The sequence below is a fragment of the Perna viridis genome, chromosome 15 (genome assembly GCF_037379345.1).
Source record: "Perna viridis isolate PV_CMFRI_1.1 ecotype Kerala chromosome 15, ASM3737934v1, whole genome shotgun sequence".
Lineage (NCBI taxonomy): Eukaryota > Metazoa > Mollusca > Bivalvia > Mytilida > Mytilidae > Perna > Perna viridis.
This window is the reverse complement of record NC_142459.1, coordinates 11,972,983-11,998,833: the sequence shown is the minus strand read 5'-3', so window position 1 is coordinate 11,998,833 and position 25,851 is coordinate 11,972,983. Positions and strand designations below refer to the sequence as shown.

Sequence of the window (25,851 nt, the reverse complement as noted above, 5' to 3'; positions counted from 1 at the left end):
TCATGTTTCCTGCTACCAACAAGAAAAAGTAAAAGATATGTATGTAAGGAAATTATTTTATTTTTCAAAAACATTTTACATTTAGTAAATTGGAAAGCAATCTAAACTTTAACTGTGTTTGAACCAAAATGGCCATAAAATATTTAGGGTAGGCACAAAAATAGGGTAGGTAGGATAGCAGGAAGCAGACAAATTATTTTTTTAGGCCTTATCTTACTTTTCCCTGACTCACTCTGTATCCAATTCTTTTCTTCTCTATAGATATGAATGATGTTAGATTGAAGTCAGCAACAATACTGTGAAAGTACTTTAATTCATGGATACCGACTTTCATGGATTAGGGAAAATATACGCGTTCATGGATTCATGAATTTATGCTATTTACTTTTTCAGTAAACACATAAAGCAGAATCTCCTTTTTGTTGGGAACCAAATTTCATTGTTTGGCTCACCCATGAAACCCAGGAAAATTGGTACCCCACGAACAATAGTGCTTTCACTGTAAACCCAAAAGAATATATATTAATGAATGAGAGATTAACAAAATAGTACAAATATGTTATACCCTTATCAATATTTTCTGCAAGAAACATTTTTTTCCAGAAAGTTTTAATTTCTTTATATTTCTGACAGATATTTGTTGTACATGTTAAAAACAGAAGGTTGTCCAATCTTCAATAATGAAGCTAGATATATTTTCTTTTTAAAGCTATTTATTATGTACACTGTAAAATAACATGATTTGCATACTCTATACATTTTATGCTTGAATGCCAAGTGAATGCTCCACGATATTCAGTGTGTTTGTACAACTGGATTACACATACATGTATGTTTAATAATCCCTGTGATATAACTTTTTGAACTACCTATCACCAAAAGAAATACTTGCCTACCTGATGCATTATTACTATACATAGGTCTTGCCTGAAACTTACATTGATGTGTATTTAAATCTGTACCATCCCAAATATTTTTAAAAAGGACTGTTTGATCTTAAGATTACAAAACTAGAGTCTTTATTTTACCCATCTTTTATGAAAGAAAACTGCTTGCCAATAATCTTGGTTTGAAATTAAAGATCAAATATCTTTGGGATTTCCATTTTGGCATCTTCACACTAGAAGAATTTAAAGGTGAAAGATAACTTGTCATGTGATCCATTGATGATTGCCACATTCCAGACAGTTGTATTAACAGTTTTTTTGTTTTTGTTTTTTTTTGGGGGGGGAGTGGTTGTATGGATTTTTGGAAAGAAATTGAAGAAGTTTGCATTCTCCATCATTCACAAAAAAAATATTTGGCAAGGAAATCTTATTCTAAATTGTCATAGCATTCTATTTTTCAATGGAATTGTGAGTTAAGGATGTAGACCTAGGGTATGGGGCATAACTCATGAAATAGTGATAAATTTGTATCATATTCAAGGTCTCAGTCTTGTATTCTTTGCCCCATAGGCTTCTATAGTATACTTAAATTTTCATGATTTTTTAAAAAATACACAAGGAGTTTCAATCTAACTTTTAACCATGTTTTTCAATTAAGGAAATGTCAAAAATAATTTTTAGGTCCATTTTAGAAAGAAAAGGCACAAACTTTGGTCAGGTCAAACTAAAAGTAGACTTTTTCTACTTTCACTTTTATTTTGAGTTCATAAAATAGACCCCTTTTCTGAAGCATTATTTTTCATGGAAATGCTGTTTTTCCTCAAAAACAAGTTTATTGTGTCATAGCTTGATATTTACCATGATGAAAAATTATAGCCATTGCCAAGAAACAAAAACAGGAAAAGGCAAAAAGGAAGCACACTATATTTTTAGCCTCCATGTTTTAATGTACACACGCTCAGGAATATGTAATACAAGACTGATAGCTCAACTTCACCAAGGCTTTTCAAGTTTTCCTTTGAAACATAATGAAATCAGTCCAAGTTACTTTGAAGCTTACATTAGATTGATGTAAAATGTTGAATACAAATGTTCCAGTGATTTGTAAGAGTTGTGTCCCTTATCCTAGGTCCTATGGCCCTTATTTTCCTAGTTTGTTCAGTTGCATTTTGCATTTTAAATCAGATATCTATAATAATAATGTATTTTTAGCTATACATAGTTCTTTCAGACACTGATAAAAATCTACCTAAGCTTTGTTCAAAAGTGATGGATGGATACATTCAGCGGTTCATTCCCATTTATACAACTTTTTGAAATTTACAGGTTATACAGATAAAAAATAAAAATTGGATAAGTGAGATCAAAGGCAAGGCCACATCAAGTTAATTTAGTCCTGATTTGGTGCAGGCATAGTCAAAAGATAGGCAAAAACTCCAGGCAATAGTCAAAAGATAGGCAAAAACTCCAGGCAATAGTCAAAAGATAAGCAAAAATTCCAGGCAATAGTCACAATATAAGCAAGAACTCCAGGTGATAGTCACAAGATAAACAAGAACTCCAGGCAGTAGTTAAAAGATAAGCAAGAACTCCAGGCAATAGTCAAAGGGAATTGTCAACATAAAGAAATTCAACATAGCTTATGTTTATAACAAGTATTAAGGCAAAACAATAGAAAAATTGGAAACAATTCCAATGGTCCTGATTTGGTACAGGCATTTCTAGTAAAAATGTGGGTTAAACCAGGTCTTATATCTTGCTAAACCTTTTTTTTTTCAATATTTCACAAAAAATTAATCTTCTGCTTATTACAGCCTTTGTCAAAACAGGAGAGTAGCTGCATTCACAGAAATTTCTCCAGTCTTGTTAAAATTTTCAGCTTAAAATTGTAATTAAATACTTTTTTTTTGTCTAAACATTTCACCTAAGTCTCAAGCTTTAGAATTTTCCAAGGGAAATATTTTTAAGTGACCTGAATATTGCAATAAAACGGGCAGTATGATATGGCCACCACAAATGGAACAAATAATCTGCCTAATTTTTACACAGATTTACCATGAAACTAAGCCTTAATTTTTAAAAATCCCCTTTTACAAATGATGTCACATTTGAGGCATTTTACTTTTGAACTTATAAGCTCTGGTGTTAAATATTTTCAAATTTAGTGTCTTAAAATCTCCAACTTCCTGCGTTATAATAACTATGCGATATCTTATTGGTTATATTATATTTGAGACTTCGCCCTTCTCGAATTTCGAATTTCAAGTTCAAAATCAATATTGAATTAGTATTACTGGTAGTATTTGAATATATATAGAGCATATAACAAACAAGGAAAACTGGGAGATTTATTACCTGAATTTAGAATCCAGTTCTCTCTGTAATGCAATAGATGAAAAAACTGTCAATTTTAAAATCAGTGAGTAGGTCAGTGGATATGCGAAAGCATTAAAGTCATCTTTTTAACCAGTTCAAGCAAAAATATTTTTCATATATTGAGAATTCTGTAATTCTGATGACATAGGTGATGAATATCATAACTGTTATATTTTTACATAGAAAGCTGTATTAAATGAGAGAAAGAAATATTTATCTGTATTATACTAGAATAGACCTAGCACATACAAATTTGAAATATTACAAACCTAGTAGTTTTAGAAAATTTATGTAAATTTATTAAAATAATCAAAATGAAAGTCAGTCCTCCAAGTTAATACTAATCTATATTCCTTTTTTCACATGCATAATAATGTAATGTAAATGTAAATGTAAATGTTTGTACTATGTTACATGTATATAGTCACTATTACTATGTTTTAGGTTTAGAGAAATTAGGTACATGTATTCATAAGGCCTGAAATACTTGTTTGAATGACCCCCTTTCCACCTCAAACTGGTCAATTTCAATGAGTAATTTAATTAGAAAAAGATCTTCTAATTACTGCATTCAGTCACTCTACATAGAATCTAACATTACTCCATTTTACTTTCTTTGTTATCAGTCAATCTAAACTTTCATGATTTCAAAAGCATTATGTTTAAGGAGAGAAAACAGACATGTAAACAGAAAGTGGAATTATGTATACTAAAATCTTTCTAAATTAAACCTCTTTCAGACTGTAGAATTTGGTTGGTTGGGACAGGTGTACGATTTATATAGGTTCAAAATACATTTAAACTGACACAATGGGACTTCAAAACTTGTCTGGTTTAGGCAGGTGTTTGGTTAATTTAGGGTTTGGTTTAGACAGGTTTCATTGTGTTATACGAATCTATCATATATATGCATGCATTTGCAAAAACTCCAGACAATAGTCAAAAGATAAGCAAAAACTCCAGGCAATAGTCAAAAGATAGGCAAAAAGTCCAGGCAATAGTCAAAATATAAGCAAAAATTCCAGGCAATAGTCACAATATAAGCAAGAACTCCAGGCGATAGTCACAAGATAAGCAAAAATGCTAGGTAATAGTCAAAGGGAATTGTTAACATAAGGAAAGTCCACATACTACATGGTTATAACAGGTTTCAAGGCAAAAAATAATGGAAACAATCCCAATGGTCCTAACTTGGTATAGGTATTTCTGATAAAATTGTTGGTTAAACCAGGCTTTATATCTTGCTAAACCTTTTTTTTTTCAATATTTCAAGAAAAATTAACAATCTTCTGCTTATTACAGCCTTTGTCAAAACAGGAGATTTAGCTGCATTCACAGAAATTTCTCCGATCTTGTTAAAATTTTTAGCTAGCAATTGTTACAAATTACATTCTTTCTTGTCAAAACGAGTCGCTAAAACAAAATTCGGAAAATCTCCTACTTGGGAGATTTTTTTTAGAGGGAGGTCTAAAGCATTAGAATTTGCATAGGTTAACACTTTTGAGTGACCTGAATCTTGCAATAAAACAGGCAGCATGATATGGCCACCACAAATGGAACAATTAGCTCTGCCTAATTTTTACACAGATTCATCATGAAACTAGGCCTTATTTTTTTAAAATCCCCTTTTACAAATGATGTCACATTTGAGGGGATTTACTCTTGAACTTATAAGCTCTGGTGTCATATATTTTCAACTTTAGTGTCTTAAAATCTCCAACTTTCTGCATTTTAATAATGATACAATATCTTATTGGTTATATTATATTTGAGACTTCACCCTTCTTGAATTTCAAGTTCAAAATCAACATTGAATTAGTATTACTGGTCGTATTTGAATATATATAGAGAATATAAGAAACAGAAAAAAAATCTGGGAGATTTATAACCTGAATTTAGAATCCAACTCTGTATGTTATGTAATAGATGAAAACTGTCAATTTTTAAAGTGAGTAGGTCAGTGCACTTCCTGAATTATGCAGGAAAGAGTTTAAATCAGCAACTCATTTAAGAAGTAGTCTTTGTAAGAATCATGTAAATTCTGTAATATGTGATACACCCCAAAAAATACCATACTTTTTCATTTCTGTTATTAGGTTGCTTTATAGGTCTGTATGATGAAATAAATGTGTAATTATTCATTCCAATCTGTCAGCTCTTAGAAGATAATCCACACTGAAAATCCAACAGTTTCTATTGTATTTTAATGTCATTTGCAGAGTTTCCCTCCTAATTTTGAATTCTACAGTACTTTCTATATAATTTTTATCTCCTAAGGACAAGGATTATATGAAAATCCACATGTTAATTGCTGTTTAGAATAATGTTTTAAACAAATTATCAAAAATCAAAATCAGAATATATAGGCTTTCCAACCATGTATCACATTTTGCATGATTCTTATCTGGAGTGCTACTTAATATTTTATGATTTTCGACTTGAGTATTTTACCAGGTACTATTTATGTAGTTTAAAAAAATTCAGAATTTAAATGAATTTTTATTCAACTTAAGTGACACCCTTTTCCCTGCAGGAGTTAGGAATACATGAGGTATTTTCTAATCTTTGTTAGATGGTGAGTGTTTTTTTTAATGTGCACACAAAATGTATAAAAGTTGGAAATGAGAATAATTTGTTGGTGATTTTTTTTTTGTTCATTAAAAACTTCATTGAACAGATTGATTTATTTTTCTGTCTGTCTGTCTGTCTGTCTGTCTTATCTCAATTGATGTTTGCTTTTTGTATTTGCCATATTAGAGGGCAAAGTCCTCATTTGGTATTTAATTTGAAATAAGTCATAGCTTGGAAGCTTAAGCCTGACATGAAGTTGTGTCAACGAATAACTCAAACGATATGTAAAACCTTACGTAATTATATCATTATCAACTAACTAGGCCGTGATGGATTTTAACTAAGACAGTATGATGTATCGGACAGGTAAATCCTGTACTGACACACTTTTGTTTTTCGTATTGCATTGGCAGTTTTTATCATATTTAGGCTAATATTCAAACATTACTCTATAACATTTGTTATTAAGGGCAAAAAAGCTATGCTACACCATTAAGCACTGTGCTATTTGAAAATAGACCCTTTTGTGCTAACTGTAGACTACTGGATGAGCATACGCAGAGTATGCTCAATACACACTTAGCAAGGAAAATTCTTTTGTTCTACCTGAGCCCTGCCTCACAGAAGTGTATACTGAGCATGCCCATTAACTTACCACAAAAGGGTCTATTATGGGGAGAACACTGACATGTATAAGTACCTGTTCTTTTCATGAAAACATACATATTTTGTTTGTTTGTTTACCCTAGAGAGTGCCACCATTTCTGGAAACATAGTTTATAGTGATGTTAAATTTTCTCTTGCCTTTGTTTTGAAAAAGTCTATGACACTGCCACTTTTAAGACATTTCAGTTGTTAATACAAGAGTATGTGACCTCTTACACGGGTTGTTACAACTTGCAAAGGGCCATTTCTGAAAGAATTTTAACTTCCCAATGCTACCCAATTATTTGCTATTGTGGGACCTGTTTTAAAGATGATGGTTCAGATGTCTATTAAATACATTGCGCTTTGAATTATGAATATTGATGTCGGAGTGTTCATTTTCCAACTTAAATATTCCATTTTATTGAAAAGAAAGATTCATGCATAAAAATTTTAAAGGGATACAGTCACCTGATAACATCAATGCTGTGGTTCAGACTTGAAATAAGGGAAGTTCATTATTGTATAAAGTAAATTAGCACACCAATGTTAAAATAATATGGTTGTTAAGTTGGTACACATATCAATTTTCTTGGCTGTCAATCTCTAGGTCTGTCTGTCTGTTTTTTTATTTGTATTTGGCAGATTCATTTCAATTTTACTTAAGTTGTTTCTTGTGACAAAATGAAGGTCTGTTTTGATTTTTACAAGTATTGATTTTGTAGTTACCATGTGGTGGCTATTTTTGTAATTTGCAAAAATAAGGACTTGTCATTGCAATATCTAAACTGACCTGAGTGCAGTCTCCAGTGCGCAAAGGTATTGAAACATATGAAAAACTTTTGTAAAAACACATCTTGCAATTTTTTACTGTGTGTGGTACAAGACTATTGAGTATTCCAGTTAGGACTTGCTTGTAAACAATGGGAAAACAGTAATAACAGCTAGGGTTCAGTACCTGAACCGATCCATGCAACAAAAGTTGCGATCGGCCATCTGTCACCTGTCAGTTTCCGGTCAGTCATCGATCCGTCAAACCAATTCGTTAAACCGGTGACCGCATCACGTGACCACAGAGTGGTTACTGTATTTTATGGTTTTTATTGTTTTCTTTGTCAATTTTACACATATTTACATAATGTAATAGATTTAAACATCAATTGATACTTTTATTTTACATTTCTTTTATTTCAAACAGATCTTACGTCATTTTACATAACAAAATTGCGATCAAATCGGTCACCGGTCATCGGTCATCGATCCGTCAAATCGTTGCACAGATCGGTTCAGGGACTGTTCCATCATGGATTTCAGTAGTGTACCTTTATGATCTTGGAATCAGTTGTAGATCTTTCAATGCATTGGGAAGAAATTTTGCAGCCAGTAGTAAATCAGGGATACCATATAGCTGGTTACTTTGACAGTTGTAAAATCAGGTGAGGGGGCTTATCCTACCAGTGCACCTGGTGCATGCTGCCAGTTTTTAGTGGAGTCCGAGTTGCTTGTTTACTTTTGTGACTTTGTATATATTACTTTTGTTAATTAATGTTCTTTGTTGTGTATGTCTGTTTTCCATGTCTGGTCTTTGTCCCTGAATTACATTCTATTGATTTCCACTAGAATCTTGGTTCCCTTGATTACTCATTTACCAAAAAGGTAGACAAAAATTGTTGGCTTTTATAAGTTTGGCAGATGTTAGTGGTGCAGAAAGCACTTAATAAGACCAAAGTCCATATTTGACAGAATTTATTTTTTTGAGTTTTTAGACAGGGCTAAAATATGCCAAAAATGGCACCCCACAAATATTACCTGCTATAAGGTATATTTAAGGAGGTAGACCTAGGGTAAGGAACACAACTCATTCAAATCATTGAAACATATTCTGCATTTTACATCAATCTCATGTAAGCATCAAAGTAATTTGGACTGATTTTAACTGTTTCAAATTGAAGCTTGATAGGCTTTATTGAAATTGAATATGATTCAAACATATCACTGATTTCAAGAGTTGTGCCCTTTTCCCTAGAATTACCTCCTTAAGTTCTAATAGAAATTTTCCAGGTTACTCTCACTGTTTCACTACAAGCATCACCAAATAAATAAACTTAAAGGCTAGGTCATAGGTCATCGATTGTTTTCCTCTTTTGATGTACCATGTGATTTTTTGGGTGTATGGACATTTGGTCAGTTGTTGATGGACAAATAACTTCAAATACACCCCCTCCAAAGCAAGAGTTAACGAAAATAAGCTAAGAACTAGACTAGATAATCATGATTAAAGTTAAGGACAATTTTCAAAATACCACCCTCAACCTCTGTTGAGAAATTCTGGTTAAGGAATCTTGCACTTAGGTTCATATTGAATTTAACATGTCTGGTATTACAATAGTTTTCCTTCATTTTTTTCAGTGCGTCTTTTACCTGAGAGCACCAAGTCAGCTTTAGAAATGGATGGTGTCTACCTTTAATCATTCTAGGGGAACATAATCATCTTGGGGTAAGTGAAATAAGAAAATAAGCAAACTGAAAAATATATATAATCTTATTTCGTTTTTATTTTGGGAGGGGCTTGGTTATAGTATTCATCTACATTATATAGAAAAAATCATATCTGTCTGTTTGTTTGTCTAAATATGTTATTGGTGAAAATCATGCTAGACCACTTGATGAATTTTAATGAAATTTACTGCATATCTATGTATACTTGAAAGGGGAGATTATTCAGTTGTAAATAATTCAGAGTCCTATAAGAGACAGGAAGTATTGATAGCTTTTTAAAGACTTCTAAAATTCATGTAGAAATTTTGACTCAGTTTTGTTCTTAAAATTTTGAAAGCATCAAGTCAATATGTACCATGCTGCAAAATTGAAGAAATTTAATTTTGACACAGTTTTTATGATAAAATTTTGAAAGCTTCAAATCAAAATGTATCATGCTTCAAATTTGAGGAAATTTTTGTGCTAGCTTTAAACTAATTTCCACCCATCAAATTTATGGGGCATTTTCGTATGAGCTCTTCCCATCTGATAACCAAGTTCAACATTTACACTTTACCTTAATGGATTTTTTATTAAAATTTTAACATTTTAAAGATAGATTCACCGTTTTAAAAATAGCATTTAAATTCTTTGAATTGTATTGACAGTATCTTCAAAGGACAGAATATTTAAATTGCTAACCCTAAAAACTTTTAAAATACTATAAACTTCTCATGTATTGCCTGAAATTTTAGCAGGTGATAAACACAAAACTTAATTTCTCATCTAAACTGTTAACATAATAATGACCCTGCATTAGAGGAGAGGGATATATAGATTCTTCTTCACTTTCCAGGGGATTATAAGATTTCAGCGAGTGGGTTAAATCTAAAATTTAACTATTGAGAGTGGAGAAATGTTGTAATCCCTGAAAGCATTGGAGGATTATCTCCCATCAAATCTGTAAAATGACAGGAAAACTTTAGCAGAAATTTAATAAACACCCAGTGATTATAAAGTCACATGCATTTTAAACACTGTCTTAAAATTGGAGAAAAACTGTTTTATCCTTGTCAGTCTGTCTTTTTAGAACACATTTTTGTAACAGTATCCTGCTGCAAAGACCAATTTATATTTAGTTTGCAATTTGCAGGTACATACCGGTAAATATGGATAATAGTTGTCAACATTTTCTATTTTATAATAAAACAAACTTTTTAAATTTCACAAATAGCTGGTGCATAGTGCCTGGTATAGCAGGCAGTACCATTACTTTTGTTGGTATCTCATGCAGTACCAAAAATTCTTGTAAAAAAAATATAAAAACTTGGTATTTTCCTTGATAACTAATTAAAACAAAAACATGTATTCTTTAACTCTGCAGTACTAATTGAGATTTGGGCATTACCTAACTACCCAGAAAAAATGGACCCTACCCAAATAATTTTGTCACCATTCTCTGACAAGATTTTTGTTTGTTTGTTTTTTATTTTCAATGCTAAATTTTACCCTTTTTTATCATGGTTTTTACAGAATCATATGAACTTTGAGAAAATATTTTCCCTACCTACCTACTTACCTGGAGCCAGGAGCTAGGATCAGGTAAGCTGAAACAAACATTATTTGGAGTGAAGCCAGGCGGGGATGCAAGGACTGGCGTATCAGGCATATGCCCCCACCCCCCCCCCCCAAATCGGTAAGAAAAAAAAAGTCACCACTAGTTTCACCCCATATTTTTTGCCTTGCTTTGCACAGCATAAAGTTCAATTTATGCTCCCCTAAACTCAAATCCTGGATCTGCCCCTGGAAGCCTGAAGTGATAGAGTCATTATTCAATTTACGCCCCACTAAACTGAAATCCTGGATCCGCCCCTGGAAGCCTGAAGTGATGGAGTCATTAAACAAGAATTACATGTCCAATTTATATTTTAGCAGACTTTTTGGAATTATTTAAGAAATGACTCTTATATTTTTTCGGTCTATAAAGAAATAACCTTAATCACATGGTGCACACTTCATAACAAGCGTAGCAGATTATTTTCAACGGGAATTGGGATTATTTCTAATAGACCAAAAAAATATAAAAGTCATTGCATTATGACTTAATTTTAAGTATCAAAATTCAACAAGTAAATCATGAAAAAGATTTGATGACATCGCAGCCATTACAAAATTTGGTGTAAGAGATGTTACTTCTGATAATAAATGATTAGATATTAAAAAAATAATAAAAAATAGGATAGTCTGACTGTTCTTTTATTTCTAGTGGGGCAATGTTTTAAATTAAAAATGCAGAATTATCTCTATGTGGAATCTATACTATGGACTTGTGTGTCCAATATTTGTTCATATTGGGTTTGTGTGTGTGGTCAATAAAGTCCTATCATCATAAAAGTATCTTATTACTTTTTGTAATCCCTGAGAGCATTGGAGGATAATATTATTATAGCATTGAACTACTTAAAGTTAAAAAGGTACTTTGAAATTTCCACTGTATTATTAAAACCTCTGCAAATAAAGTTTGTGGGCTATATATGATGTGCTCTGTCTGTCTGTCCACATTTCTTGTAAGAGTTACTACCTCTAAACTACTTTTTTGATTTTTTATGAAATTCTTATGAATATGAAAGAATAGGCATTATTACATGAAAGCATTATTACATGAAGGAATATATTTTTTTTTTGTGGGAGGAACCACCCCCCACCAAGGGAGACAACCTATCTTAAGCGTTGTACCGGTACATGTTAAAAGAATGTAAGTATAACCTCTTCAAATGTTGAAAGGATTTTGATAACATTTTAAAGGAAGACTAGGTTTCATATGTAGATATGTGTATGAAGGAATATGATTATTGTCAGAAGACTCTAAAGAGAAATACACATATAATATAACCTAGGTTTTTTGTCCCCCATTACAACAATACTTGTGTCTGTCCATTCATTCATCTGACAGATTGTTGCATTTGACTTTGTGGACACAACTCCTTGGAAACTGCTCAACACATTTTATTGAAATTTTGTATGTTTGTCACCATCTATTCTAATATAGATGATGATATTGTGCTGCCATTTTGATTCAACCTATATTTACTGGAGTTATGGGACTTTGTTGAATTTATACATGCTACACTATAGGAACACTTTGTTGACACGATTTCTTGGAAACTGCTCAATGAATTTCAGTCAAATTTTGTAGGATTGTTAGTCACCGTATGTAGTTGATTATATTGTGCTACTATCTTGATGAAACAAATTTTACAGGAGTTATGGGACTTTTGCACAATTTTGTGACAGTTGGGGACTTCATTGGGTCTAATTAGTGGTGGCCTGAAGCATTGGACCCTTAATTTCTGACCTAGGACCTTTGTAATTCCATTTACCTATTTTCAACTCTTTTGTTGTGGACTGATTTTCCTCAAGCAGATCATTGATAACAAACTTGGTAAGTTCCAGGAATCCTTCCTGTTTTGAAAGTAAAGTTAAACCCCTGCATCTACTTCCATTTGAAGTGGAGGGGACATTATCTTTGCTACCCTGCTAATAGTATTTCTTGTAAGACATGTTTCTCCTTGTGTTCTAATAGTAGTTATCAAACTTTAAAACATTATTGTGACATTGAAAATTTCCTTGATTTTTTTTTCAGAAAGCCATGCATATCATGTTTCTGCCTATTTACATTGACAACTGCTTGATCACGAATGTGTTTTAATAAGGGGATAAAATTCTAAATTTGTAACTGGGCATTATCACATTATGATATTGACTGGTAAAACTTTATACTGCAAATTAATTAATACCATGTGTAAAGGTTTTATCCAATTGAAATTACTGATTATTTACTGATATGAAATAACATTGAATGATGTTTACCCTACCAGTGCACCTGGTCCATGCTCTCAGTTTTTCAGTGGAGTCCGAGTTGCTTATTTGCGTTTGTTACTTTGCACGTATGATTTTAGCTTCTTAATGTTCTTTGTTGTGTATGTCTGTTTCCATGTCTGGTCTTTGTCCCTGGATTGCATTCTTTTGATTACCGCTATAACCTAAGTTCCCTTGATTACTCTATGTTACATATACAATACCTAGATTGATCCATGCAGCTACATGTACCTGTATATTACATCTCATGTTCATCTTTGAGTCTGATTTTTGATAGTACTTGTTTGGTTTTTTCAGAGTTAACCATGAGTACAGGTGATGAATTTCAGTTCAAGTGCCAATATTGTCCAGCAGCATTTACAAAAAATGAACATCTTGAGCTTCACATTGAGCGACACAAGGACAGACTCAAATGTCAATGTAATATATGTGGGAAATGGTTTGTTGACCTTTCCAGTCTGGGATCACATCAGGAGACACACATGCAATTGATGCTCTTTTATTGTGATATTTGTAATGCCCAGTTCACAGATAAGATGAAACTTGTTTCACATAAGCTCGTTCATACAAATGAGACAACACATAAGCTTGTTCATACAAATGAGACAACACATAAGCTTGTTCATACAATTGAAACAGATTTCAGTTGTGGAGTATGCCTAAGAAACTTTAAAACTGAGAATCAGTTGAAACTTCACCAGTTATATTGCCATCAAAATACACATATTTACCAGTGTAACTTCTGTGGAAAAAAGTGCAGATCTCATGATGAAATAAATGATCACTTGAAATTACATTCTGAACACTTTGATTACAAATGCACAATTTGTAGTGAGAGATTCAGCACTCAGACAGATTTATCAACACATGAGCTGACTCATAAGAAATTGTTTTGGTGTAAATATTGTGGAAAAGGTTTCAAATACAGAAGGGCAATGATACGGCATAAGTATCGGGACCTTTGTTCTAGTACCAAAGTTTATGGGAGGTCTGGTGGCTGCAAAATAATGCCGATTGAACTGTCGAGTGAATCGTCCACTGGTGATGATATGGATGCGGAAAGTGATTCAAGTGGGACAGATGTTTACGAACAGTCAGAGAATAGCTCTGGCCAAATAGCAGTTCAAAGTAGGCCAACATACATGAAAGCCAGGACATATGCATCACCTAGTGGCAGTTTAGCCAGTAACTTACATGTGCCAATGGATATAGGTCCAAATTTGAACCAGAAATCAGAGGAACATTCTTTAAAAAACTCAGGTTCTGAACTTTCACAAAAATGCACAAATCAGAAAGAAGCTGCTGAGCAAACAACAATGTCAAAGGTCAATAGACCAGTAATGTTTCTTAGATTTGGACATTTAGAAGGTCAAGGAAAATCAGGAAGCGGAACCAATGCAGGACAAAACTTGCAAAGAATGTCTTTTTTTGCAAATTCTATCTTTACAAAGCCATCTAGTTCTATTGGCATAAAAAAGGCATTGAATGACACTCCTTTTGAAATTTGGGACACAGGAGCTTCAAAAAATGTTCATGAGCCATTACAGGCCAACAATCAGAGAATGATCGAATATGAAAATGAAATTACATCCAATTTTAATAACTCAGGGAAGATCAACCAATTACCTGTTAATTTGAATGACTTTGAAAAGTTAAACCAACCAGCAGGGACTTTAAATGATTCTGGAAGGTTCAGCCAATTGTCTGGGAATGAATTCAGTCTGCCAAAGCTTTCTAACTATGCTGGAACTGACAATTTACTAGAATGGCCATCTCCACAACATATGACATTGTTTGAGCTGGACTCTAGTGACTTGTCAGAAGATAATATAAATGACAGTTTGAAATTTCCTCACAAGAGGCAAAGTTCAGGCAATAGCTTAAATCATTCACGAACACGGAAACTTTCCGGTAGAAAGAAAATATCTTTTAGCAGCAATACTTTTGGGACATCCAACGAAAACACCATTAATGAAAGTAGGACCACAGGTGAGAAGAATGTGGAAAACTATCCAAAGATCTACACGGCTGTAGCCGTTGATAAGATTACTAATTCGGATGGTCAAATACATAATAATGAAATTAGAGACCAGAGCCCAATAGGTAAAAAAGAAAATCTTGTAAACACTAGGTCCAGCAGTTTGCAATTATCACAAGTAGGGGCCAAAAGGAGCTGGAATAAAGCAAACTTTCAAAAGCCAATAACTTATAAGAAACAGCGTTTGCAATCAAGGAAACTTTTGAAGGAAAGCCAAAGACAAAATCGTGATGGCGTTTTCATAAATGCAGGAAACAAGGTGTCTTTCTATGTTGGAAAACAATTTGCAGATGCTTTTAGCACAGGAGATGAATGTAGCAGCCTTCCAAGTGATTTTGATGATCGTACTACAGTTGGTAAGGCCAGCCCCATTGACATTGGTGATGATTATTCAGTGCCAAGTAGCCCTGATAGTTACATGGCAGATGATAGCACCCAGGGTCAAGATGAGGCATCTATTGGCATTAGTAGTTCCTGTACTGAAAATTTGCCAGAGAGCAGCAGTACGGGTAGTTTCTCAATGTCAACTTCAGTAGACTCTGTGCCTGCTGATAGCACTGTCAATGACTGGGATAGCTCATTTGTTAGTATTGAAATTGGAAGTGATTTTGACAGTGAAAAGGCTGACGCTTCAAGTATTTGCATGAGCCCGCAAGGGAATGAGAGTTCATTGACAGATAACTGTTCTAGTATTGAAAGTGATATTGAATTTAGTGAAAATGTCGCACCACAAAAACTTCACACTGAATCATGCAGAAAAAAGAAACTTGCCTGGATCATGAGGCGGTTTAAATTGAAACTTGGAACAAAGAATGGTAAGCCATGTATCACTGCAGCAAAGTCACGAAGAAAAAGTAAAATTACGTCAAGAATCAATAGGAAATATGGGCAAAGTACACCAATATACAAAGACCGTATTGCAAGTATTATTGACAATGTTAAAGACAAGTACATCAATACTAAGTATAAACCATTAAAATTGAACTCTTCATCAGGAAGTAGGTCAGAAATTAGCTCAACAAAATCATCAGGAAGTAAGTCAGAAGTTAGTTCAACAAACTCGTCAGGAAGTAAATCAGAAAGTAGTCCAACAAACTCGTCAGGAAGTAGGTCAGAAATTAGACCTACAAACAACTTATCAGGAAGTAGGTCAGAAATTAGTCCAACAAACTTGTCAGGAAGTAGGTCAGAAATTATTTCAACAAAATCATCAGAAAGTTGGTCAGAAATTAGTCCAACAAACTCGTCAGGAAGTAGGTCAGAAATTAGTTCAACAAAATTGTCAACAAGTAGGTCTAAAATGAGTTCAACAAAATCTACTCTTCAAAGCAGTTTTGACTCACATGTAGACACTAAGGGTGCAATATATAAGCAAAGTGACAATGGTTCATCTGAACCTGATGAAGGAGCTAAAAGTGAAATTTCTAACAAACAAATAGGCAAAAGATACTCATATTTAGATAAGAAAAAGACCAAAAGTACAAAAAAGCAAAAAGTTGTTGAAAAAAGTGGGGTCAAGCTAAAAACAGGAAGAAGATATGATAAAAAATCTGGAAAAAATGTGGATAGAAATGTGCCTGAGGATGATAAAACAGGTAGATGTCCTGAGGTTGACATTGAAATTCAGTCAGCTGAAGTCGGCAACCTCAGCCATGCTGCTATTATGATAAATTCACCTCCTCAATTAACAGAAGAAACTGACTCCAATGAGGGGGGATTAAAAACAAAGATATCTGAGTCATGTTCTGTGACTCTAACGGAGCAAAATTTAAAATCTACTGAAATAAGCTTTCCAAATAACTCCAAATTAGAATCAAAACAAGTTGTTGAACGATTCCAAGAACTTGATCCTGCCTTACCAAACAGGTCTTCCCTTGTTATAGATAACAGTTCACCAATCAACTCTGAAGTTTCTACAAATTCTTCCCCATTACATTCAGATGTCTCAGTTTTATCATCTTTAGCAATCTCCTTTCACTCTAAATCATCCTATTCGTCATTATATATACAAAGTCCTATCTACAAAACTCGCTATGCCTTAAATCAAATTGCCCAGAAAAAAATGAAAATTGCCTCTGCGGTGTCAAGGGGTAGGATATATGGACCAACATGTATATCACCGATTCATTGTAAGAGCCAACATTACAAAACACGATATGCAGAAAAGAATGCTCTTGTCAAAAAGAAACGAAACCAACCACCTCCTAGCAGAAAAAAGCAGCAGATTAAAAAAGGGATGTGTGATAAAAATAAAGATTTGGGAAAAAAGGTTGAAGAAAAGAAAAGTTCAAAAGTTGTTGAGAAAACTATAAAAAGCTCCCCACATAAAAACAAAACTGAAAAATCAAAAACAAGTTCTGTCAAAGGATCAGTGAAGCAAACTCAAACATCCAAGGAGAAAAGTGGTAAACAAACTTCTAAAGAACCTCTAAAGGACAAATTACCAAAGAACAAAAAAAACCAAAAAAATCAAAAAGCAGATGAAATAGATGGAGACAGTGTAAACACTTGCAAATTTGACCAATCAGGATCCAGCTGCAGTAACCAAGGAGATAAGAAACATGATGAGACAATACAAGAATCAGTACATCTGAATTTGGACAAGAAATCCTCAAGATTAACATATGGTATAGATACTAATTTTATGATTGACAACCTTGTTATAGAAGATACTATTAATCTCGATGATGATGATGAACATTTACCTAGAATCTCTGCTCCACGTGACAATCGATCTCGGAGGTATAAGTGGCGACAGATACGAAAAAACTATACACATCTTAGGGTAAAATCTGAGACCAGTGAAAATCAAAGTGCTGATGGTGCAGCTACAGTTGTTGATGTAGAAAGTCAAGAAGGGACTGAAACTAATGATACTGAATGTAGCACTGTGAGGTCAGCTCCTGACATGCAAATAAAACAGGAAGAAAAAAATGATGGGAAAAGAAGTGTTGAGAAGACAACAGAAAACGAAGAAGATAAAATGGATTCTCCTTTGAAAGGCAATAGTGATGAACATGGACTGGAACACTCCCTATCAAAGTCTCAGAAAGGTACTGATTTAAGTCCTTTGGTATCAGCAAAGAATAAGAAAGGTTCTAAAAAACAATCAGTGTCATGCAATAGCAATGGAAAGACATCAAAAAAGACTCCTCAATCAAGTAGTCAAAAGCACTTAAATGGAGGCAATTCAGGGGAAACAAATCTTGTGATTAAAAACTATGGATCCAAGGTGTCATCAAAACTTACTTCATCTGTAACAAATAGAAAACAAACAAAAAGTGATAGATCTTTCACAATACATGTAGATAGAGAAGTTAAAGAAAAAAATAATACACAATGTAAGATTGAAGTAGACTCTACAAAAATGTCAAAAGAAAAACAAAAATATGATGTAATTAACAAAGAAGATGAAATGAAGGAAAAAAAGAATTCACTCTGTCATAACTTAGTTTGCAAATCTACAAAGAAAAAACAGTTCTCGAAACAGCCTTTGAAGTCTGGCAAATTAAGTGATAAAAGTATGGTGAAATTAAGCAAGATTGATGATTCCAAAGAAAGAAACAGCATGGGTCAAAATAAGATATCATCTTCAAAAATTGAAAGTCCCATAAAACAAAATCAAATTGAAGTTCAGAGAAAGACTTCTGGAGAGAAGAAATGTGTTTCTACATTGAAAGACAAAAGTGATGAAAATGGACCAGAACACTCCCCTTCTATATATAAAAAACATATCAAAAGAACTGATTTAAGTCCCATGAGAACTGCAGAAAGTAAGGAAGGATCCAAAGTAATAATTCGGAATAAATCTTCAGAATTAAAAAGGCCCTATGAATCAGGAAATTCTGATAAATTATCCAGAATTCCGGTGGTTCCTGTTGCTGGACATTCAGCAGGGAAGGTAAAGAGTGATGATAATGTTGGAAATAAACAAGATAATTCTGTAAAAGACAGAATGAAAAGTCCAATATCTGAAACAAATCTAACAGTAAGACCTGTTTCTGCTGCCTCTGGTGCTGTTAAAAGATCAACATTAGCCCAGAGTCAAAATGTTAATGGGGGTCCAACTAGAAAAAAGAAAAGTTTCTCAGAAATAATGCTGGAAATGGATAAAGCTTTGCCAAAAGTTGCTAAGCCAAGTATTTATATTGGGAAAAATAGAATGGTGAAATCTAAAGTTGTTGTTGATAAGATTAAGTTATAGAAGGGAAAGTTGAAAAATTGATTTTTTTTTTAAATTTTTTAATTTAATTTTTTTTTTTTTTTTGGGGGGGGGGGGGTTCTAAGATAGTGGCATAGAATTTGACTAAGTTGAAAAATAATTACCAATTGTTATTTTTACATTGGTATTGTTCTTGGTCCACTTACATGTTTTTGCTGTTGTTTAATTCAATACAGAAAATTAATTATTGCAATATTTCAAGGTTTCAATTTTAAGAAATTTGACGATATAATTTATTCTTTGTGTTTTAAGTTAGTAAGTTAAAAAACTACCAGAAATGGAATGATCAAATTTGTTTGTTTGGACAGTACAGGTACATGTATAATGGTATTTTATTTCTGGGTGAAACTTTAATTCGTACTGTAATTGAATTAAGTGAAGAATCATTAAGGAGCTCTCCATCACATTTTGATCAAGTTTTGGTATAATTTGTAACTAAAAATACTTATTCACTAAAATCAACCTGTATGATATTCTTTTTTTTTTTTTTTTTTTTTTAAGACATGCTAATACCTGTAACCTTGATGTTGTAACTCATGTAACAAATGTCTGTGATTTTTTTCTTAGTTGACTTTGAGGTTAATACTTGTGCTTTTATACATGGATGAGTTTGTAAATTTTTACTTTGGGGTTCCTTTACTTTTTTGTGCATTGTTCGAAAGTCTAATTTTTTGGTGGAAGGATGAAGAGATTTTGAAGGGAGACTGTGAAAAAACAAAAACAACCATAGACAATCTATGGTCCTTCACCTTTAATTACCATAGCATGACCAGACCAGACAGGAACAAAGTGGAACCCTTTGTGATATATTGTTTTTATCATTATTTTTTAAATTTGGTTGTTTTTCAATGTATCTTTAAATGGATTTAGTTTGCTATTCTTTTTTACTGTCTTCAATTGTTTTGTTAAGACTACAATTTTGCACCTTTTTATTTTGTTACTTTTTGTACCCAACATTCCTATGATTATTAAGTACAATTCTGTGTAAGAATCAGGCAATGGGTGGCACATCATTTGTCTCAATTTGATCTTTTTTGCCTCAAATATATTCAATACATCTAGAAAACAACTGAAAAGCAATTTAAATCAATCCTGTAGCATCAGTGACAAAGATAATTTTTTAATGGTTATATTGTGAAAAAAGTCCAGGAAAATTTTCCAGCCATTTTTTCATAGTGCATTTCAACTAAATTTGACCTATCAATATCTTAAAAAGGCAAACTTCACAAACACTTTGACAGTAAATTCTTGAGGTTGTGATGTAGAAATACTTGGATAATGTAATAAAATCACTGCCTTTTTTATTCTTCATGTGCCACACCTTATATACAATTTGCCTGATTCTTAAACAGGGAAGTACTTAAATGTCAACTTAATTTCATGTGCAAAGGGAGCTAACTACTGTCGGAACAGAAAAACAAAGTTGTTTTATCATCATACAAGTACATGCACTCCTTTTTCTGTCAATATTCTATTGCAGCAAGTAAATTTGTAGCTTCTAATTCAAGAATGCCTGTTCTTTTTTTGTAATTGTAGCACAAAATATTAGTTGTAAATATTATGATTTTTATCATGCAAAGTCTCTGGATTAAATGATATTTTTAAATATTTTTATTAGTTTTATACATGTCATATTGATACCTTTATTATTGTTTACTAGTATTTTTGTAAAAAAAATTATATTTGATATGAGCATTGATAAGAGACCTCTTTGTCATAACTCCTGGGTAGTCGATGATCATTTTTGGTGACTACAGTATTACTCTCATGTGGAAGCATACAATATTAGATATGCAAAGAAACTGTCCCACAGTGAAGACAAACGGATCTATTGCATGAATGGTATTTTCATTCTATACTTGTGAATAATTCTCAAAATGTTTGGTCCAGGATTGTCTTTCTTTAAATGGGAGGAGAATATGTAGACCTGTGTTATTTATAAAGTCAATGTAAGCAACTTTTACTCCATTGACAGTGTCCATTAATTATATACATGTATACTCAGTACAGTAGAGTGCAAATAAGTCACATTTTTTATGGAAAGTCGTCATTTCTAGTTGTGATTAGATAGATAAGTTTTGCAAAAGCTGAAAGCTCATAATCGGTCTCCATCAATTTAGCATCCCAGAAATATTCCGACAGTCTATTCTAAACCATGCTTTTGTCTCGGCTTATTCATCTACGTGTGGCATGTTGGAACCCTCCTCTAGTTTAAAAACTTAAAAAAATGAGAAAAAACATAGCCTAGAACCCTCCCATAAATTGATCAGATTCTTACATATTCCTCATGGTACAGCTGTCTATCATGATGTACTGTTTTACGACCGCAAAAAGTAGCGTATCATACTGCCGTTGGCGGCGCTGTTGGCGGCGCCGTTGGCATTTGGTGTCAACACGAACTTAATATGTGTATAGTTCTAATAAAATTATACCGCAAGGTTCCATACCACCATAAATAAAGGATTGGGATTGGTTTTGGTGAAGTGACTTGGACGGTGTCGGATTAAAAAGGAAAGGACCAGAAATAAGCATTTTTCTGATAACGTGAGTTGATCTATGGAATTGTACATGTACTACAAGAAAAAAAACTGGAAATTGATTTTTTTGTGGGGTTGTTACTTGATCTGTTTAAACAAGGGCTTTTCATTCTGGTCAAATTCTTCACGTATGTGAAAGGTTTAATCGCAATCCTAATTCAGAGCTGCTGAATTCCATACTTACCCCAGCTGTACAGAGTTCGAATCCTGCGCTGTATCAAGACGCGCTAGGCGAGGCATTTTATTGGTCATGGGAGCGGTTTTGTTATAAATAGGAAAATGAATATAGCATAAGATCTAGACAACTTGGACCAAACTTCTTCACTTTTATAGGGCATTTCAGAAATCAGGGTAGCGTCTATGACAAAAGAGAGACCCTTTTTTCGTGTAGGAGGCAGGGATTAGATACTTAGATTACCCTGAAAATCCTCATGTTGTGATTTATGTTAAGGCTAATCTTTCGCGCTTTTTTTGTAAATAGCATTCACATCATTAAGAAAACGATAATGAGCAAGGTATTTTTTCCTATTTTTGTTTACAGTCTTTCCTTACAAAATAAGGTGAGACCTCTATACTCTATATATTAATCTATATATCAAAATTTCAATTGTTCTTGGGGGTTGGTGAACTGGTCAAATTTTTTGGTTATAATCCTGTCCAAATCAAATCTTGAATATACCTGAAACCAGTTTTAACAGGACATTTCCTGACCTCCAATGGCTGTCAATAACACAGCATTTCAAACCTCTGTGAACTGAACAATGTCTAAAATGAATAAAACTTAAGTTCGAAATGGGTTCAGGCTTTAAAAAGGAGCTTTTTTCATGTAGTGCTTTTTGAGTATTAAAGATTGCTGGTATCATAATCTTCATTTAACTTTGAAGGTCACTTAAGACAGTGATTTTTGTACATTTTGTGCAAGTAGACTTCTATAAAAATCCTTGCTAAAGGGGGACGTCCTTGGGTAAGGGACACAACTCTTACAAATCATTGGAACGTTTATATTCAACATTTTTCATCAATCTCATATAAGCATCAAAGTAACTTTGGCTGATTTCATTCTGTTTCAAATGAAAGCTTGATAGGTTTTGGTGAAATTGAATATGATACAAACATATCACTGATTTCAAGAGTTATGTGTCCCATACCCTAAGTGTACAGGTACCTCCTTGAGACAGGTTGGACTGGGTTTTTTATATTCTGTTTGTGTTTATTTTGATATTTTTATTTTATATTTTTCTAGAATTTTTAGAAGTACAATATTTTTTGTGATATATACAAGATTATACTTGCCTCAGTCACGTCATGAGTTGATGACAAAACAATTACATTTACTGTGCATATCTTTAAAATACGCTTATCACACTAGAAATCGGCTTCTTTAGTCGATGTCGAGCTTTTTATGTAGGCCACGTCCGCAATTAAGGAGGTAAACCTAGTGTAAGGGACACAACTCTTAAAAATCATTGGAACGTTTGTATTCAGCATTTTACATCATCTAATTAACTTGGATTCATTTTATACTGCTTCACACGAAAGCTTGAGAGGCTTTGGTGAAATTGAATATATTACAAACATATCACTGATTTCATGAGCTATGTCCCTTACCCTAGGTCTACCTCCTTAAGTGGACTACTTTTATTGATCACCGTGTACTGCCCATTTTCTATGTAAACTATTCCTAGAATGTAATAGATATGAAACAAAAAATGTATATTATAATAATCGAATGTTTCATTTTTGAAGCGTCATTGAAAAAAAAATATACATCAAAAATGAAACATTCAATTTTTTAAATATGTTAGTCGCCTTCTGTGAAAATTCATTTTTCATCTACATGTATGTGTCTTTAAAAGAGTTTGAATCCGTAAGAATCGGGCAAAGTGGAAAAAAACAATGAATCATGCTCAGAAAAAAAAACACAGAAATTCGACAACGTAGGCACCTCGTTTATGGTCTACTGAAGATGAATTGAGTTTCTTTGTCTTAGAAGTGTCAGAGGATGCAGTAAAGTGATTTCATGATAGGGAAAATTGAGTTAGCAACCTTTTATGATAGTCATATAATTTATACATCAAATTACTTACACTTAGATAGAAATGCATGTCATTTCAGGTCACATTTGAAATAAGTGTTTTTGTACCATGACTCACCACTGTCTGATTTTTACAGGCAATAGCACATATATCAGCAAGGCCGTAGCCAGAGAGGTGCGAGGGGTGCGACCCTTTTGAAAAAAAAACGACTTTGATTTACATCTTAGCCTGTAATTAAAGGGATATCATACCAGATAACCAAGTAAAATTGCTTATCTGTGATCAGTTTGCACCCCCATGCAGAAAACCTGGCTACGGCTCTGTTGTCACAGGCGGATCCAGGGGAGGGTTTCAGGGATTGGACCATATTTTCCAGTGATTTTCTTAGAACATTTTGTTAGTTTTGTTAGTAATTTTAACAAAAGACTGGAAGCCCTTTTCTCCTGATATATTTTTGGATCCGTCCTGCATACATGCACCCACTCCTATCTTATGTAATTGATTTATCCCTTGCCGCTCTCACGTGTGTTCCAAATTACAGTATTAAAGTACAGTAATACTTAAGATAGATACAGCCATTTTGTGTTCAATAAAAGGGAGCAATCATTTGAAGTCGGTCCTACATTTACATTTTCCTTTTATTTTTATCGGTGTGAAACGTACTAAGCTCCTGTGACATTCTGCTTTGGCGGGCTACAAAGAGGATTATGACTCATAATAGATTAGGCGGTTTTTTTATGCCTTGTATGGTTTTCTTTTTAATTCATAAGTTTTCTTACAGGGAGAGAAATTTTTCGTCTTTTTTATAACTCTCTGAAAGAGTGATATAAGTTATACCCGTATAAGTATCAAAATCTACAGTTTACCATTTAAATGTAGAAATGTTAAATTGATTACCTTGAAATATTAATATTATTGTAAACTCGGACAATTGATTTAAAACATATTTGACCACTAAAGGCATTTCTGATTTGATTACTTGTTACGTAAAACTAGGGAGTTGGCTAGAAATGGGACCTCCTTGTAGCTTCATCAAAACGGAGTAAACCTCAGGTGTTGTATTACTGTTATAGCCAACCTTAACCTGCTCTTTTAAATGATTGCTCCCTTGATGTAAAGCCAGGTTGATGTATGCTTCTTTTGTATTTGTTGGAGAATAAACCGAATTGTTAACATTAGTTTTGTTCTTATTGAACTGTAATGTCTCCGCACCATCCAAGTACTGAATCAGTTATTTATTACATGTATGTTTCACACTCAAAACATTCAGCATTTCGACCCCCATTAGTACTGCTGAACTCAAGAATATTTCAGGCAAACGAGCAAGTAGACTAAGTCTGAGGCCCTTTATGGTAAAAGACGATAATAGTAAGGACGCAGATAAACTTGATATTTTTATTTTTTTTTACCCTGATCGAATACGTGATTGATTGTTAAATAGATATGTACTTGTGGCAGAAAATGATCATTTCCGTCATGTCTTTTCTCACATCCAATTTCTGTGGGACCAATATATTTTCTTGCAGAATCAGTATATTTTCTGCGGGACCAGTATATTTTCTATAGGACCAGTAGATGTTAAGTCTACTGGTCCTGCTGTCTATTGGAAAGATAAGTTGAAATTTGAGGTTAATTTCTACCCCTGGTAGTGATCAACTTTCTCTCTATTAATTAATGTTTCAAAACTTAGTTTTCTGGTTTCATTTGATTGATTGATTATTTATTATTGAGGTTTAACCAATGATCAGTCAATCAATCAAATGAAACCAGAAACCAGCAAACTAAGTTTGAACAGTTATTTGAGGTACCTCTTAAACATATAGGTAATGATGAAAGTTTGTTATACCCTCACCGCAAACAAAGTTGGTAGTTGCTTTATAGAAATAACCATGACTGTCAGTCAGTCTGTTCACACACTTTGGAAGCATGACTACTTATAAATGGGTTCGGCATTGTATATAGATATGCAAGGAATATATATATAGGACGATAACTGTTATGAAATTCAATCTGTCGTCATTTCACCAATCTAATAAGCTCACATACTTCTAATCCACTTGACGTATTTTTTAATGAAGTTGCGAACTACAAATGTATATATGCATAGAGATATTAATGTGCAATCCGTGCAACTTACGCTTTTCATATGTACATTTGTTGGCCATACTCCTCCCTAACTAGT

General features: G+C 33.2%; 1 protein-coding gene across 2 annotated transcripts in view; it reads left to right on the top strand.

Annotated features, from left to right (window-relative positions):
* The window catches only part of LOC148596944 (uncharacterized), a 48,123-nt gene extending 23,276 nt beyond the window's left edge, over window positions 1–24,847 (top strand). For both annotated transcript variants that reach the window (XM_088564364.1, XM_088564366.1), the window contains 3 exons: window positions 8,889–8,976; window positions 10,491–10,559; window positions 13,134–24,847. In XM_088564364.1, coding sequence (XP_088420490.1) covers window positions 13,142–19,078 — 5,937 coding nt within the window. In that variant the 5' untranslated portion in view covers window positions 8,889–8,976; window positions 10,491–10,559; window positions 13,134–13,141 and the 3' untranslated portion in view covers window positions 19,079–24,847. The remainder of the gene's footprint in view (window positions 1–8,888; window positions 8,977–10,490; window positions 10,560–13,133) is intronic.
* The last annotated feature ends 1,004 nt before the right edge of the window (window positions 24,848–25,851 follow it).